The following is a 17,471-nucleotide window of genomic DNA, read 5'->3' on the forward strand; positions in this document are numbered from 1 at the left end:
TGATGACTGATGGTGCCATTGTGATCCTAGCTTCACTTGTCGTAACTTTCAAGAGTAGATGAGATGGGCGCAAAGCGCTGTGCCAAATGAAAGCAAATAATCTGAAGTCCTGCAGTTCACCAAAGTCGTAATTGCTGCTGTCCAGGAAGAGGGATTAGCAAAGCGCGAAGAAACACTAGTGAGGAGAGAGCCAGTGGCCAAGCAGTATCTTGGGTGTCGAATGTCTCTCTCAAGCTTTGCATCCCGCTGTAATTTATATTTAGCTATTAAGCTTGTTAGATACAAACAGTCAGCTTGTTGTACGCTGTATGCAAGGAACGCCGCTGGGTGAGCGTTTAGGCTCTTGCTGAAATGGCTGCACTTGAGGTTGCCACATATGAGCTATCCTCCAGCAAGTTTTACCGCAGGCTGAGTTGGGTCTCCATAGTCAGGAGCATTCCAGGGAGCCATAACCATGGCTGTAATCTATCCCCCTGTTCTTACGAAGTATAATTCATTATGTGCAATAAAGATACTTTGCTCTAATCAAGCTAGCTTGAGTTCCAAAAGCAGCGTGGACGCATTTCTGTGGCTCTGCACTAGGATTGCTGCATCCTGCTGAGATCCGGTCTCTGTGCTAATGCAGCCACTCTGCCTCCAGCTCTTCTGTTAATTACTACGAAGCTGCTGTAAGAAGGTTTGTTGCTGTAGTTGTCTAAAAGACAAGTATCTGTCCAACTCTTAATTTTAACAGAGTATGATTCCCCATTCATCTTTCACCGATTCTCATTTCATATGTCCGTAGAGCATCAGTGGTCCCAGAATTCAGATCTATGTTTTACATCAGTTGAGGGATGGATGTGGGACTCTTCGGACAAGGAGTGAAAGAGCCACAAAGATTCGTAGTTTTGCTCCTTAAAATAAAAATGTGATTGCCCTAGTTCTGTGGTTAGCATGGAACAAATCAGCTCTGTCGTGAAGTCGGTGGGGTACAAGTTAATACAAGCTAGTAAAGGAGTAATAATCAAGTAAAACAGCAAAGTCCACAGTTTTTTATGGCAAAACCAGTATGATCCTGTTGCAGTCTAAAGCCCCGCTGCAAATAGTGTTTTCTGATGCCTGGATAAGTCCAATTTACATACATACAAAGTGTATGAATAAAGCTACAAAAGTATGCTTAGTATTTTACTTTTTTTTTCCTTGAAAGTACTTTGCTATTGTTCAGACTTTGAGCTTTCACTGGTTTTGTTTCCAAAACCCCAAAAGGAAGAGAAAATAACAAAAGTCCGTAAAGGCAAAAGGGATATGTTCTCACTTCGGTTCACAGAATTTCCTGCCTTTAAACAATACAAGTACATGCCCTTAGGTTTCTAATGTGCTGGAAGGGTCCAGAATCCTTGAAACGGATCAAATTCAAAGCAAGTCCACTGTAGCAAGAGCGAGTTGTACCAGCACGTCCTATGCATCTCAACAAGGATTCACTGGGGTTTAGCCATGGTGCCAAGCCTCTCAAAATCCTCAACTGCTGACTCCATAAATGAATAAATGCTCAAAACCAGCAAGCAGATTCCGTCTGAGTTGGGCACAAATAAAATTTGATGCCTAATAATTGTTATTTATTTATTACAGGCACCATTTAAAGCAATCGTTTAATAAACTTCGAGATGTGCCCACAAGCTGAACAGACATGGACGTTTTCTATGTAAAACCCTTTGAAGTGCATTGCTTCTCTTAATTATGGTTACATGTTCAACAGGCGGAATGCGTTGCTCCCAGCACTGGGGGTTGAAGGACATGAGGAGTGCGGGGGCAGCTGGCAGCGGTTGTCACCAGATAGAGCATGGCAGGTCGAGGAACTGGCATCCAGAGAATGTTGGCTTGGACATAGACGGAGGGAAGAACTAAAGGAACTTCTCCTTGGTGTCATTAAATGCTTTTATTTTGATTTTGTGATTTTTGCTTTAAATTCTTACGTGTCAGCCTTTCTTTCATCTTTTTGACCTATTTTGGTAGAAACCTCAAGTACCAATCTGAGAATACTGCTTTCCATAACCATTTGGGATCTGTCTGTATTAAACAGTGTTCAGTGTTGTAGAAGTAAGGCAATGGACTGAACAGTCATGGTCAAGTTCTTTGCATCTCCAAGGTTTCTGATTTTTTTTTTTTTAAATATAATATATTTAGTGCAGTGCTATTCAGGATGACCATGTCTCACTACAGAGCTGGCATTAACTCAGGCTGTTCACATGTCTGTGTGTCCTTACGAGGTAGACACCATCCTTCCTGCTGTCCTCATGCAGATACAGCACCAAGCTGGTCGCTCTTCTGGATCTCAGTCTATAAGGGTAATAGTGCTGTTTGCGTTGGTACTATTTTCTCCTTTTTCGAACAAAACCTGCATATTCCTCTTTTTGGTTTACAGTCTTTAATACCATAGGCAGCTCGGTGATGGCTACACGCATTTTTCCAGGAATTTGGTGGTGTAGGCTCCCCGAGGAGTCTTCTGGTACCGGATGCTGAAGGGCAGATTCTCAGCAATCTTAAATGAGCATCACTGTAATCCTGATGTATACCAAAAAAAAAAAGTCCAAGTTTTTTTTGGTTTTTTTTGGTTTTTTTTTTTTTTTTTTCCCCTTTAGCGACCCTGCCACTGGTAGTAATAACACTTTTAGAGCTTTCTGACAAAGACTTGATCCTTTTAGGGCAGAGCACTGCTGCCATTCTAGTTCTAGAGATGCAGAGAGACTTTCGATGTTTGGCCAATGGCCAAACTGACCCACTGGCAAAGCTGGGATTAAAACTCAGAGATTCCTTTAAACCACACTGCCCAGCTGAGATACAAGTTTGTACATGTTTAACCTTCAGTTGTAGTGCAAAAAAGTGCAACTCAATCTAATGTAGTAATACATTTTCAAGTGGAGGTCAGGGTCTCTGCTCTACCCCGTGGTTCTCAGGGCCAGAGGCAGTTGCCTGGACCATCCGGTTTGAATGCCCCGTGGCTGAGATAACTCTACAATAGCCTGGGGTTTTCTTATTATTTGAATAATGCGGTTTAGATTTTTGTGTGCCTACAATTATTAATTTAACTTAATTTCTCTAGCTTTATTTTTCCAGATAAAGCTTTCTTCAGTTAAACCTTCAAGTCAAAGTAGGCTTCCTTGCTTATTTATTTCTTGGGGTACCTGAGAGAGTGTTAAATAATTAAGGTGAAATATGTGTTTTCCTGAGAAACACACAGAAGTTTGCCTTTGCGCCGCTGAGTGAATTATCAAAACCAGATGTGAGCAAGTGGAACAATTTTTCCATAAATTTATTAAAATCATTATTTACCTGCAAGTTATAAGAAGGGCTTTAGTTGCACGAGGTTGTTGCCAATATGCACTGCCAATAATCTGCCAAAAAGCAGCTTGCTGGCAAAATCACTGAAATGGTTAGCTTGTGCTTGCGCAGAATGTTACAACCCCCAGTCAAATGAAAACCTCCTATAAACCAACTCTTTGATGGTGGATTCGCTGGAACATGTTATTGATCTACGGCGTACAGTTTATGTGGATTATGTATACTGTGCAAGAAATATGGATATCTATTAAGGGTAAGTTGATACGTAATGGGTTAGGACAGTTGTTATTTTCAGTATTCGCTCTGAATAAGATCACACGGTGAGTGTTCGGTTTTAAAATACAGATATTCACGTGCAGCCCAAAGCACTGGCATGCTATTTGTTCAGCTAATACGGAAAGGCTATTGAAAATGTGAAATATCTGACGTCTGTACAGAGTAACTTTAAAGGCAACTTTTCTTCTAGGAACAATTTATACATTACATAAACTTCTATTTTTCATCCAAGTATCATTTTGAGAATCGCAAGCTTAAATATTGGAGGCCGTAGGGAAACATAATATTACGATAATGTTCTTTGGTGTGGTTTGGAAGGTTTTAGGAAACATTTGGAAGTATTTTTCTCATAAAGTCACTTAACTATTGAAGTGTTATGATAGCACTCCCTTCTATGTTGCGTAGGTTGTGAAAGAGCCTGTTTAAAGGGGACACCCATCCTATATATCCTGATTAGAAGTATTGCCACAAACCAGGAAATCGTATGTTACAGGATACTGGTATTAGTTTTAATTAAAAAAAAAAATAAAATAAAACACAAGGTGATTTAAGGTGTGATATCAGTTTTCAAACACTCATTTCCAATTCTGTTCAGCAAGAAGAGATACTGAATTGTTTGGAGCTATATGTGAAATTTGCATTTTTTTAAATCAGCGCTGAAGAGCTGAGATGGTTTTTTTTCTGTTTAAGTAAGCTCTAATAAACATGACCAATCCTTTAGGATCCTAAAGAACCTTAAAAACCTTGCAATTCTCAGAAGCCTAACTTTTTTCCCCATGGTGTAATTCATTCTTTTGAACTTCTGCTGAAGCAGAACTCAGGTAAACAATTTCTAAATTTCTGGCAGTTGTTATCAAGGGGACTCTTAGGGCTCCAGAAGTGTATCTGTTACCTTGCAGTGTCGATGCAGCAGATCTACACAGTCATGATGTTTAATTATGAAGAAAATGACTTTTTTTTTTCCTGAACTATCAATTAAGTTGTGTTTTTGTATCTTGCACAAAATAATGCATAAGTTATTTTCATCTGCGTTATAAAATATGTATTGTAGTTCATTGCCATCTTTCTGAGGAGTTTTTAAATTATCACCATTTCATTTGTTGAGAATGATATTCTTAGAAATTATAACTGCATGGATTCTTACATTTAGTGTTAAAGGATTTCAGGGAATGGAAGATATTAATTCTATTATAGGGTCAAACCCAGTCTCACTTGAAGTCAAAGAGAGCTTTGCCTTTGACTTCAGTACATCCAGAGTCTCCCTTCCAATATTAAAATGCAGAGTAATCAATATCTGATTTTTTTTTTTTTTCTGACCTAGAGCGCTTAAGATGTTGAAGTCATTTGTCAGGAGTAAATATCTAACAAGATGGAATAATCCCGCAAGTACTGGATTAGACTAGACATGCATTTTGGCTGAAGTGATGTCCAACAAGGGCAGTAGCACAGAGGACTCAAAACCAGGAAAGCTTAGACTTGCTGGGATATATTGGTTTTGGATTGGTTTCAGCTGCTTTTGCTCCTGTTTTGCATAGTTTCACTGCAGGCTTGTGTTTTGGAAGGTAGTACCTTTCCATGTATTTTGGGGAATAAGAGTTGAAGAACGCGTTAGTTAAAATCCTGGTCATCTAGGATGTGATGTAGGCTTTACAGCGCATCTTGAACAGTAAGCTCCTGTTAGAAATTCAAATGTCATGTTGAGGGGAAAGTTAGAGGTCAATTTGACCATCCTCCTTATGCTGAGGTACAGGTATGGTGTCTTGGAGAATAAACTAGTATGAATGTTGTTGAATCAGAGTGAAACTAGATTGGAAAGAAAAGTGTAAATGCTAAGTAAAAGTGGGAATTTCTGGCAGTATCAAATATGGATACTAGATATTGAAGGATTTTGCTCAGAAATTATCTGGAAAAATAGGTGGAATTCGTGGTTTGAGGAATCTGAGAATTATCCTGTTTCTCTTCTGCATTCTTTACTCTTTACATGTCTCCTCTCCTGTCTGTCTCATTGTCCTTTCTCACGCCAATGGACCAAGTTACCACTTGAGTCAAAACCAACCGCCGGCGGTTGATCTGGATCCAGCCTCTCTTCTTGGGGAGCATCTCTGGATCCTGCCTGCTAATCAGTGGGGTGAGAAGGGCTGTTGTATTCAGCTAATTTGTTGCTAAACCTACAATATTTTGACTAATTTGTCAGAAGGAAGTCAGACCTTATGATATCCCTCCCCCGGTGTACACACTATTGTGTAAATTATGTCATAGAATCACAGGTTACGGTTGGAAGGGACATTAAAGACCATCTAGTTCTAATCCCCCTGCCCTGGACAGGGACACCTTCCACCAAACCAGGTTGCTCAAAGCCCTGTCCAACCTGACCTTGGACACTGGAAGGATGGAGCATCCACAGCTTCTCTGGGCAGCCTGTTCCATATATCCCATCTTTTCTCTATCTGGCCAGGGTACGAAAATTAGGAAGGAAGATGTCCTGCTGCTACTGTTGGCTTTAGCCCTCTACCTCATTGTTGTTCACCTTGTAGTCCCTCCTGCAAGCTGCTTGCAGCAAGGTCTCTTAAGTACTTAATGTCTGAGTATGAAATCTCTGTCCTTGGCCTTTGATGATAGTTAAACGTTGACTGGATGAGGCTCTGAGCTGCCTGGTCCGACTGGATGAGCTTTGAGCACAAAGATTGGACCGGAGACCTTCTGACCTCAGTGATTCCCTGAGTCTATTCTGTATTTCTCCTGTGTCCTGGAAAAGAGAAGCCAGTTGAAAGAAGGTAATGATCACATCTCAAATAATATTTTCATACTTCTATATCTTGCAGTTTTCAAACAGGGAAATCAGTGTAAGCCCCACTTATTCTACGCAGGAAAATATACACTCTACTGTGGAAGAGACACTCAGCTACAGACCTTGTATTTTCTTTTGCCGTGCCCTTCCCAGTGCTTAATCTTGGCTCTGTTCAGTTTTCTTTCTGTTCTCCATCTTTGCTCCTAATCCTTGTCCGTGCTCATAAGCCCCTAATATTTATATGGCATTATCTGTGTTAGAGATTACTGCTGACAAGTAATCTCTTCCCTCTTCTGAATTAAGAATTACAACCACTGCTAAAGATCAGAAAGTGAAATTAGATCTCCGAAAGTATGTGACAACTTCAATAAACACTAATATCAAATTCCTTAAATATTGGAATCTTCTTTTGAGCTTTTTGGTTTGAACTGTAGCACATCTTTGGGACACTTGACCGCACTCAGCTACTCTTTTTTTTGCTGTAGAGCAAAATGTGACAGTAGTTGCAGAGAAAAAAAAAAAAATCAAGAAAAAAAAAATCACTGAGCTGAGACTAGTCTCCCAGTATTTGTTGCAGTGTTTCGAGAAACAGGTAAATAAAAATGCATCTATTTTAATGCTATTAGGTGATGCGTAACATTAAATAATTTTTAAAAATATTATAAATTTATATATAAATTAAAACCTCAAGTATATACTAATGCTAATGTAGTTCCTATCTGTTCCAGTTTGGCCTCCAAAGAACTACTCTAAGGAGAAGAAAAAAAAAAAAAAGATAATTGGAGTGGACAAAATTCTAATTTTTGAAAAAGCTCAGAAATGTCTATGCAGCTTTGGTATTTGTGCAGTGCTTGGCCAGTAATGTGTGCGCATGGTTGTCTAGTTTTGCATGTAATTGTGGGAAGAAATTCAGCATGGGAGCAGGATAAAGTCAGGGGAGGAGAAAGAAAGTGCAAAAGAGGAGTTTCCTAGTTATTGCACGTGACAAAAATGACTGTCCATCACAACCATTCTAAGCCAAATGGACTCGGGGTTATTAGCATCGCAGAAGCTCTCCACGAATCTATGGAGTGTTTTATGTCATGTGAGTTGTACTAAAAATATTACAGTTAGCAAAGAGACATTTCAATGAATTGAGTTTTTTTTTCCGCTTATATCTGTTCTTACAAATTGTCCTCTCTCATTGAGAACAACTGTTCAAACCAGTATACAACACCCCTATAATTTGACCTAACCTAAACCAGCACTCCAGTTTGTCATCAGCAGTGACATCGTGGCCCTTCCATCCTTTTATTTGTTGTTGTTTTTAACAAAAGGGTGCACAAAGTGACTCTTGGTGCTGTGAAAAAAAGAAGCCAATTCCCATAAGTAATTTGTCAATAGGGCAAATGAAGTGCTGTGAATAAACACGTACGATGTAACATGGCAACATGCTACAGAAGAGCTGGGAAAAATTAAAAAAAAAATACATGAGTTTCCTCAGAGCAGTGTTTTATGGCTTAAATGAAAAGAAAATATATAATATATAGATTGAGGAGCTTAAAAAAATCTGTTATCCAAAATGTTTAGATTGAAACTCTGACTTTTAGTAGATGGAATTTTTATCATATATGAACTTAGTTTAATTTTTAACTCATCTTTTTAACTAAGCATCTATACACATGATGCAAAAAGGGAAAGTTTCCCAGTTACTCTCTTTAAAGTCTTCATAAAGTTTTAAAATTGACTGTTAAATAGGTCAGAAATCCTCAAAAATCGGAATAAATAAAATTAGATATTGAACACTGAACTTTCAGTGTTTAAATATATAGGAGTTACGTATAAAAGGAGAAGATTTTCCATTTTTTTTTAAATGTAAGAGACAGTACCTTGTGGAATCTGTTGAAAGCATTAATATTTGTATGCTTTGGTGATAATTTTTATCTGGAAAGTTTCACATATACAAGATTTCAGTACCACAAGTCAGTAATAACAACAAAATCCTTCTCCCATTTTAAAAATAGAATGCTGTGGGATTTTTCTTACATGACTGGTGTGTGTGTGGTAACTAAGGCTGAGAAAAATGGTGCATCCTTCTCGATAACTAAATCCTACCTATCTGCTGTTGTAGCACTCTAGATTGCATTTTCAGAATTATGGAATCATAGATGGTTTGGGTTGGAAGGGACCTTTCAAGCCCATCCAGTCCAACCCCCCTGCAAGGAGCGGGGACATCTCCAACCAGATCAGGTTGCTCAGAGTCCCGGCCAACCTGGCCTGGAATGTTTCCAGGGATGGGGCATCCACCACCTCTCTGGGCAACCTGTGCCGGTGTTCCACCACCCTCAGTGTGAAAAATTTCTTCCTTATATCGACTCTTGCAAGCCTATGTGTGCTCTTCCCCTAGAATTAATGTGAGTTTGGAAGAGGAAAAAATAGAATAGCTGGAGCAAAAATGTTCTGGAGAAAATGTAAACACAAAAAATGTGCTAAGTAGGCTTTGTCTTTCTCCAGCATGCATTTGGGAAATGCACATGAACAGGTTGAGAAGATTTCGTGTTATTAGTTTATTTTCAGGTCATTTATTCAAGTGTCATAAAGAACATTAGCTTGTGGTTAGGGACTACAATATCCATTATATCATTCCAATCATGTGGACAAGTTTATACTACGTATGATTTACAGTGGCCTTTCCACAGTTAAAATTGTTGTATTCAGGTAGGACGTGTTATACATGGTTGTATTTAGTAAAAGCCAAGTGGCTGAGCATAGAGACGTCTTCCAATCAAAGTCTGAAAAAAATAATGTTTTTACACGAACACCGTGGGTTGCAGCGAGAGCTGTTTATGGCTCTCTGCCTACATCCTTTATCATGTCTCCGCTGTTGTTAGTAAAATATACAGAACTACTTTATGCCAAAACAATGGAAGTTAATACAGATAACTTGTTCCAAAGTGAACCATCAAATAAATTTTTTTTTTTTTCTCAAAACTGCTAAGTGAAATGGTGTGCTAAAACTTTTTTAAAAAATTGTCAAGATGATGAATACTGTGTGTGTAATACAAGTAAATACCACGGAATTGATTCCGCACACGTCTTAAATAAAGACTATTAGATAGTTTATTCCAGAGAGAGATTGGTGAAGTTTTATCTAATATTATTAGAAATTCTGCAATGATGGATCAGATTTATAAGGGCTGAAAACTAAGAAGAAAGCTTCTTCAGAAATAAAAATGGAGCATTGAGTGGATGATTGGCCAGGAGATTAAAGGCGGGCTGGGGGATACAGCCTGCCTAGGTAGTCCGACCTCTCACATCTCAAGCAATTCTTCTTAACAGCAGAAATTTTTCAAAATCTATTAGTTAAATTTGGTTTGGTAAATCAGTCCTCCGAGTGTAGTCATAGACTCGGTGATTTACGACAAAACCCTCAACCTATTTCTCCTTCAGCTTTTCCCCATGCGTAAATATATAGAAGTATATCCTCACTGGGATGTGTCCGTACTTCAGAGGAGCCACCAGCAGCCAGTTTTAGGTCTGTAATTCAGCGTAGCCTGTCAAAAAGGCGACGTGACTGTTAAAAGTATATACTTATGGAATTTAGCCACCCTGAATTTATACTTTTATGCTCTGAGAATCTGAGGGTGGCTAAGTTGCCGAGATGGGAATAGTTTAACTCAGGCTCGTTTAGGAACCTGTTGTGTGTATAACATAGGTAATGGATTGGGATGAGGCTGTTGAATGTGACTGAACTTCTTCTGATTGTATTTACAGAGCAGCTCCACGAGCAGTGGAAAAAAAGGTAGATCTCGGAGGTGACTTGGTCAGTGGCTCAGAAATGTAGATAAACATGAAAATAATACGCCCAGGGACGGCAAGCTAAATCAAAGAATACACATTACATGGAGTAGCTACGCAGTGTACTGACTTAGGAAAGGAGATTTATGGGTTTCAAGAAAAATCCTCAAAGCAATTAGTCAAAAGTACAACTGCAGTAAAGCTCACATAGCGTGTGCGCATTTGTGTTTTGGTGGTAATTCTGAAGAAAAAGGGTCTTTTTGCATGTAAGGTGCTCTGTTGCAGGGTAAAGCAGATGATCCTGGTGTTTAGGAATATTTGTTTTGACAAAGAAGGAAGGGAGCGGTTTGTTCACAGCCCAGAAATGAGCTGTGATGGAGTAAAACTCTGAAGAACTGTGGAGGAGGTTGATAAAGTGGAGCAAGTGTTGGCTTTAGTAAACAGTTCAATAAACAGGCTCTAGTGTGTAAACATTTGGAAATTAAAAGAAAACGGAAAATTTAAATGTCTCTACTTATCTGGGAGAACCATAATCACACTGAAAGGCATGTAAGTAAATAATATTTGAGTGAATTAACTTGAGGTACAGGCAGGCGTTTAGAGTGAGGATCCCGTGGTGGCTGTGCATGTAGTCCTCTTCGTGTTAATTTAGAAGAGTCATGTTTGAATGAAGGAGCTTCACTCGAGTGTTTCCTGGACAAGGACTGTAATTCATTACCGCTTTAAATCAAATAGTAAAACTAGATCTGCATAAAATGTTACATTTCCTATATCACAAAAATGAGTTCAGTGGCCTCGATATAACTGTGCAAATGCATCCTGCTGTTGGGAAGGGGTTTCTGCAGCATGGACATCAAATGGAAGAGGCAGTGGTGTCTAATATTGTCTGTGGTACCTCAGGAAGGTCATGAGCAGCTCTGCCTCAGTTTCCCCATCTTACTGTTCATTACTCATACCTGTGAAAAAATATGGAAGCGGTTGCTTTTATCCTGTGAATGGATGCACAGCTCAATCCTTGTCTCCTAGGTGTGGGGCTTTTTCCTATTGCGTGATTAGTTTTTTCAGTTGGTCCTTATAGAAATCAGGTGAGGATAGTTGGGTAAGAAGACCTACTTTCATGTTGTGGTAGATGTTTGCCCCATGTTATTAGGCAATGGTCTTTCTGTGTTAGCTTTCGTTGACCAGTGATGAAGCAATGTGCTGGGCTCAGTCCAGATGCAGACAAGACTCACATTAGATTGAACACCGCTGCGTTTGGCATTTGTTAGCGGTCATCTTAGCTGTAGTCCTGGCAAAAATGCCAAGACTTTTCTGGCAGAATTGCCATTCTCCTTCCGAGAGATGTTTGCTTCATTTTATTTGAGCAGGCGAATAGTTTTGTTCTCCCTCTTGGTGCGTGCAGTGTTAGTGGTGACGTGGTTCAGTGGAGACCTTTGGCTTCTCAGCCAGTGAATCTGTTATTTTATTTCACAGGTACCGTATTCACTAAAATATATATAATATGTATCATTTACTGAACGCTAGTAGAGTTGTTTCTTGGATGGATGTAAAAAATCAACCATGTTTTGTCTTCTCATCTGTTCTCAATTAATTCACAATTACTAGGTGAAACTGAAATACAGCGTAAACACAAAATAAATATTTTTTTTCTTCTTCTTTTTCGTAACAGGTACATGCCAGAACATAAGCTTGCCCATTTGGAAAAGGTAATTGGTGTTAAAAGAAATGGAGATGCTTATCAATTGAAGGGCCTGCCTGGCCAGCAGAAGAGCAGAGCTTTGGGAGATTTAACAAAAACCAGCAACGCGCATCGTGAGCCTGGACTTTGTGAAGCCCAGCCTGGACTTTGTACCACGCAGCATGAGGGGCTGCCTTCCCCATTAACGGCACCGGCCAGATTGAACAAGCCTGAAGCCTCAGAAAGTACAAATCCTTGTCAAGAAGAAGATAAGCAACATCTGACTTTTAACCTCTGTAATATCTTGAGCGGACGGGACTATCAGCAGAGACCTTTACACATTGCCTGGCCTCACAGGTGGTAAGTGGGGAACAAATCCAAATACTCTACCTTCCAAAGATTTATGAATTTGGTCTGATCCTCTTTCTGTGACTTCTGTCAAGTATAAAATAATTTCCTAAACACATACTGACGCTGCACACACGCATAGAGGAGAAAGACACGTGATTAACCTCTGATTATTCAAAATAATTTATTTGGGTATATGTAGTTCTGTAATGCTAGCCAGACATTTAGCCAGTGATGTTAATGATCCCTTTTTTTTTTTGCCTGAGAAAAAGATACCTCTGCTGCCAAAACAATAAGCGTCATTCTGGTAACTCCCTTTTCGTATAAAGCAATCCACAGACGACAATTAATATCTGATGTTATTTAAATTATCTTAATTACTTTAATGCGAGTGATTAAGTGTAAAGATACACGGCGACACCGGACAGCTGATGTTAACCCACTGTCTGCACGTTACAAACACCCTTTCAGTGTTACGTAAATAGAAAGCATCTTTGGGTGTATTAACAGCGAAACAGTATTTTTCCAACTGCTAACGCAAATACCTGATCTCTGAATCTTCTCTGGACGGCCGAAAATCTACCATGCCGCATAATCGCTAAAAACATATAAACTTTAGCTTGACTCCTACATAAATTAGGATTTAAAGAGGTAAAATGTCCTGATAATCTTCCGGTATTGGGCACGAACATTTTAATCTAGTTTTTATTCCTCGCAGTTTGTTTAATCTGCGTGTGGCCTGATTAGAGTTCACTTCATCCACAGATTATAGCCTGTTTATTGCAGAGACGCTGGGTCGATCACTAGGTCAGATTTTCCGAGAGCAACTGTTTTCAGGTGAAGCAATAAGTACACCGCACCGACGGGGCAAATCGCCTTTGCGGGGGATTTGACTTCCAGCACATTAAAACTCCAGAAGCTCTCCCAGATGATCTGCAGCATCTGGTACCTAAAGGGATTTTCATCTTTGACTCTAAATGTCTGAACATAAAATTTAGGGATTGGGAGTTGATGTGGAATCTGTCTTTGGATTTGTTTAATCAACTTCACACTTGCGACATGGCCTTTCTTGGGAAGCCACGTTTATTTTTAATCATGTTGCCCTGCTAACGCCGGAATGCTCTGTGTTCTCATAGGGTATTTTAAAATTTAGAGCATCGAAGGGAGAGATGCTGCCTGGTTTCATTTGGTGTGGAAAGTATATGAAGCTTAGTGTCATTTTTATTTTTTGAAGAATTTGATCCCCCTTCACTAAGACCACATTTTAAAAATGCATATTTTTAAGATGGCCAGTTATGAAAAGTTTTATGATGCTGAGCTGGTTTTTTTTTTTCTTTTTTGAATGCTTACCTAAATTGTTCCAAATGTTGCATTCAAAAAGAGCAGAGTAAAGGAAAAAAAAATTTCCATTTTATTCAGTAGTTTGCATAAAATAGCACAAAGCTAAGTAATAAAATCAACAATATTAAATTGAATAATTCCTTTTCTTTCTGTGTATATTTTTGCTTTAATTTAATTTAATTGCCTAAAGTTAGTTGCTTAAAGAGATGCAGCATTGTGTTCATGCACACACTTATTGTTAAAGCGAAATTATTTTTAATTTGGAGAAGAGAGGGGAAAAAAAAGCCACATCAGCAAGCGCAAATGCCAAAATATAAAAGTAACACATTCATCCTTACGGGTAATATAGTAGAACATTGGAAACTTGGAGGTTGCCAGACACACAGCTAACATTAGGGCTAATTTTGAAAATCTAGCGTGCAGTCAATTTTACTGATGCCTGGGGACATACAAGGTAGAAGCTGACAAGAGAACTAATTTTGTTTGGGTTATTTACTGCTATGCATCATCCGTGGGTTCCCGCCTGACACGCAGCTATATGAAGGGGAATATTATCACACGCTCAAAATTTATGTTGACATTCGATATTTGTTCAATATGTCAGCAGTATTACTTTCATAATCAAAAGAGTAAGAAAAAGGGAAAAGAAAAGCGCTTTATGCTCATATAGATATATCTTTTTAATAACAGTCTATAAGGTTAATATAGTTTACCTCGGAGAGTATACAATGAAAACAAGCAGGGTTAGCAGGGAAAATGACAGAAAGCATCAGCCCGAGCTGTTTGTTTGCCATTACCTAAGCGAGCCATGTCAGCTCTCTGGCCCGCGTCTGATAGCTATTTGTTGTACAGAGAGCACAGCATAAAAAAAAAAAAAATAGGGGAAAAAAAAAATATCAAACTCTTAATACTATTGTGTGCCCATAACCATCTGTCACTGCTAGCCTGGAGATGAGAGGAAGATTACGAGGAATAAACACTGAGCCGCCGAGCATTGGTAAAGCCTTCGGGCAAAAAACTCTTGTGGGGACATCAAAGACATTCTAATTCCGAGGCAGTCAAGGATTACAGTGTGTAACCTGTGCTGACAACAGATAAATGACTGGCAATATTGTGCCAGAGCTGTTGGGTCCTGCATGGAGTACTGATGATGATGATGATGATGATGTTATCTTGCAGAATGGACTCTGCTGGGATAATTTTATGATAAAACACTTTTTTCAAATGCCACTGGGTCCAGGCAGGCATTTACTAGCTACGGGGGCAGCAATCAGTTTCTTCAAAATTTACTGTTCTAAGCCCATTAGAGTTCCAGCGCAGCGAGGCTCTCGATGGAAATCGAAAGCGCCTGCCTTCGTCTGAGGATGCTGCATGCAAATCTTCCGGGCTGAACTCCTACCCTTTAGTGTTAGGATGCTTTAGCAACTGATTTATGTAAATTCACTCATAAAAAAAAAAAAATACCGTTTGTTTTTGAGGAATGTGAATTAGAAAATTAAGGTGGCGGTTTAGCATTTGCTGCGCAGCCCAGCATCCTCAGCCCGTAGCCCGGGTGGCGTAGGTGAAAAGAAGGGGCTATGCCGTGCAGCGTAGCCAAAAATAAGCCCTCGTTGCCTTGTTAGAGCTGAACGCATCGCGTGCCTTTTTCAGGCATCAGCAGTTAAAAGCATCCCCTTCTTAGGCCTAGCGCGAGCCTCTTGGTGAAGCGGACTAATTTTAGCCAAGTGTTGTAATGTGCGAGGGGGTTTTTGTGTGTAAAACATTGGCAGTGGGATCCTGCTTGTATTCCAGCACGAAGCGCTCGCTGATATTGTCCCGTACAATAACACTTAACGACCATTGTCTAGCCTGATGATTTACATGTGGTTTTCATTTTGGAAAAAAAAAAAAAAAATAGAAACGGAAGATTATTTTTTTTTTTATGGTCCTGTGTTCCCCTTCACCTAACAAAAAACCCTTTGGCTAAACCGTAAAAAAAAAAAAAATATATATATATATCTTCGTGAAGTCGTGCTGTTGTTATAGAAAACCTCTCGAAACGAAGTGATGCTGACCTCACCGCGACAGTGCTTGGCGGGGACAGCCAGCGCCCTAAAATATGGCCTCAGCCCCAACACCTCTCGCGCTAAGTCCACCCAACGTAGGCCCTGCCCGCTTGGAAACGCCTCAAAATCTAAAGTGACATTCTCTAGCAGGCCCGTTCTCGCTCTAAATCGGTGTTAAAACATCTTTGCGTGAGAACAGGCCCGTTCATGCGATCCCTGCCCCTTCTCTCCATCCCCCCCGAACCCGAGCCTGTCAAGGATTACAGTGTGCAACCTCTGCCGACAGCAGATAAATAACTGCCAGTATTTTAGCGGAGTTGCTAGGTTCTCTGCAGAGTAATTTGTTTTCTCCTTTCTCACTGAGTCTTTAATGTTTTGTTATAAACATCTATAGCAAGGCGCTGCTAATAGAAATGACTGATGGCCGAGGATCCCGATAAAAAGCTGCGATGGGTTTCCGAGCTCCTTTCTCGCAAGGGCTTTGCCGAGGAATTGCTCTTCCCTTTGTGCAAATGGGCTTTGCTGGAAACAGCGAGGAAAGTTCTGGTGATTGATGGACGGAAGTCCCACATTTGATTAGAACTTTGTAGTGTCCCACAGGTTTTCATTGCAAGGTGATAAAATGTCCATTTGGTGAAGGATGAATGTATTAAGGAGATGGCAGTGACTGGTGTGGCACGATCCTCCTTTCCCCACAAAAACTAGCCCACCAGCATTTATACATGTACATGATGTATAAATAACGTACATGGTCAGAGGAGTCCAGGAAGATGATCAGAGGGCTGGAGCACCTCTCCTGTGAGGACAGGCTGAGAGAGCTGGGGCTGTTCAGCCTGGAGAAGAGAAGGCTCTGGGGAGGCCTTATAGCGGCCTTGCAGTACCTAAAGCGGGCCTACAGGAAAGATGGGGACAAACTCTTCAGCAGGGCCTGTTGCAATAGGACAAGGGGTAATGGCTTTAAAGTAGAGGGAGGCAGATTCAGATTAGATATTAGGAAAAATTTTTTACACTGGGGGTGGTGGAGCACTGTCCCAGTTTGCCCAGAGAGGTGGTTTATGCCCCATCCCCGGAAACATTCCAGGCCAGCGTGGCCGGGGCTCTGAGCAACCTGATCTGGTTGGAGATGTCCCTGCTTCTTGCAGGGGGGTTGGACTGGATGGCCTTTAAAGGTCACTTCCAACCCAACCTATTCTATGATTGTTCCCTCTCGCTGTCCCCCAGCAAGGCCACAGACACTTGCTGTAGTTGGAGAACACCAGCGTGTTCCTCAGCTCTTTCCAGGCATGAGCGTGATGGTGGATGTGTGAAGCTGCAAACCTGCTGGGCCTCAACTGCAGTCATGTCATCCAGGTGACACGTACATAATTTTATTATAAGATTGGAGGCTCTTTAATTCTGTCATTCTTGAAGAAGATTTACTGTGTTTCTTTTAACTCAAGACATTCACCCAAGCGTTATGTTTTTTCTTCTTCTCTGTGTGCTGTATCATCTTAGGAGTTAAAGACTTGATAAGAGAAAGTTGACAGAAATCAGTTCTTCCCCTAATTGTAAATGTATGATAAAAGATCACATGGGGAATCTGCGAGAATTTACACACACAGGCAAACAAATAGCCGCTATCAATTCACTTGGAAGATCAGATAAGCCTGTTATCTCATGTCGTATGTACCAGCGTGTGACAAGAGCGTGGGGAAGGACATGAGGTGGGAGATATGGGAGCGGGAGGAACGGCGGTAGAAGTCATGATGAGGAAATTCAGAAGAAAAAAAAGAATCTAGATTGCAAAAATTATCTGAAGATTTCTGATCTAAGGGAAAACGGTGTGTACGGAGATAGTGCTGCGCTCTGTTGCCTGTTTTTAATTTAGAATGGCACATAGTCAAAGAGTTGAAGTGAGTCC

The 17,471-nt window shown here is 40.2% G+C and overlaps 1 protein-coding gene across 4 annotated transcripts in view; it reads left to right on the forward strand.

Annotated features, from left to right (window-relative positions):
• Positions 1–17,471, forward strand: part of QTMAN (queuosine-tRNA mannosyltransferase) — a 168,646-nt gene that overhangs the window by 120,167 nt on the left and 31,008 nt on the right. For all 4 annotated transcript variants that reach the window (XR_015258888.1, XM_086750554.1, XM_086750553.1 and 1 more), the window contains one exon: positions 11,829–12,197. Coding sequence is in view for 3 of the 4 variants with exons in the window: in XM_086750554.1 (XP_086606680.1) it covers positions 11,829–12,197 (369 nt within the window). In the remaining variant the exon portion in view is untranslated. The remainder of the gene's footprint in view (positions 1–11,828; positions 12,198–17,471) is intronic.

This window comes from Chlamydotis macqueenii, chromosome 6 (genome assembly GCF_036417535.1).
Source record: "Chlamydotis macqueenii isolate bChlMac1 chromosome 6, bChlMac1.mat, whole genome shotgun sequence".
Taxonomy (NCBI): domain Eukaryota; kingdom Metazoa; phylum Chordata; class Aves; order Otidiformes; family Otididae; genus Chlamydotis; species Chlamydotis macqueenii.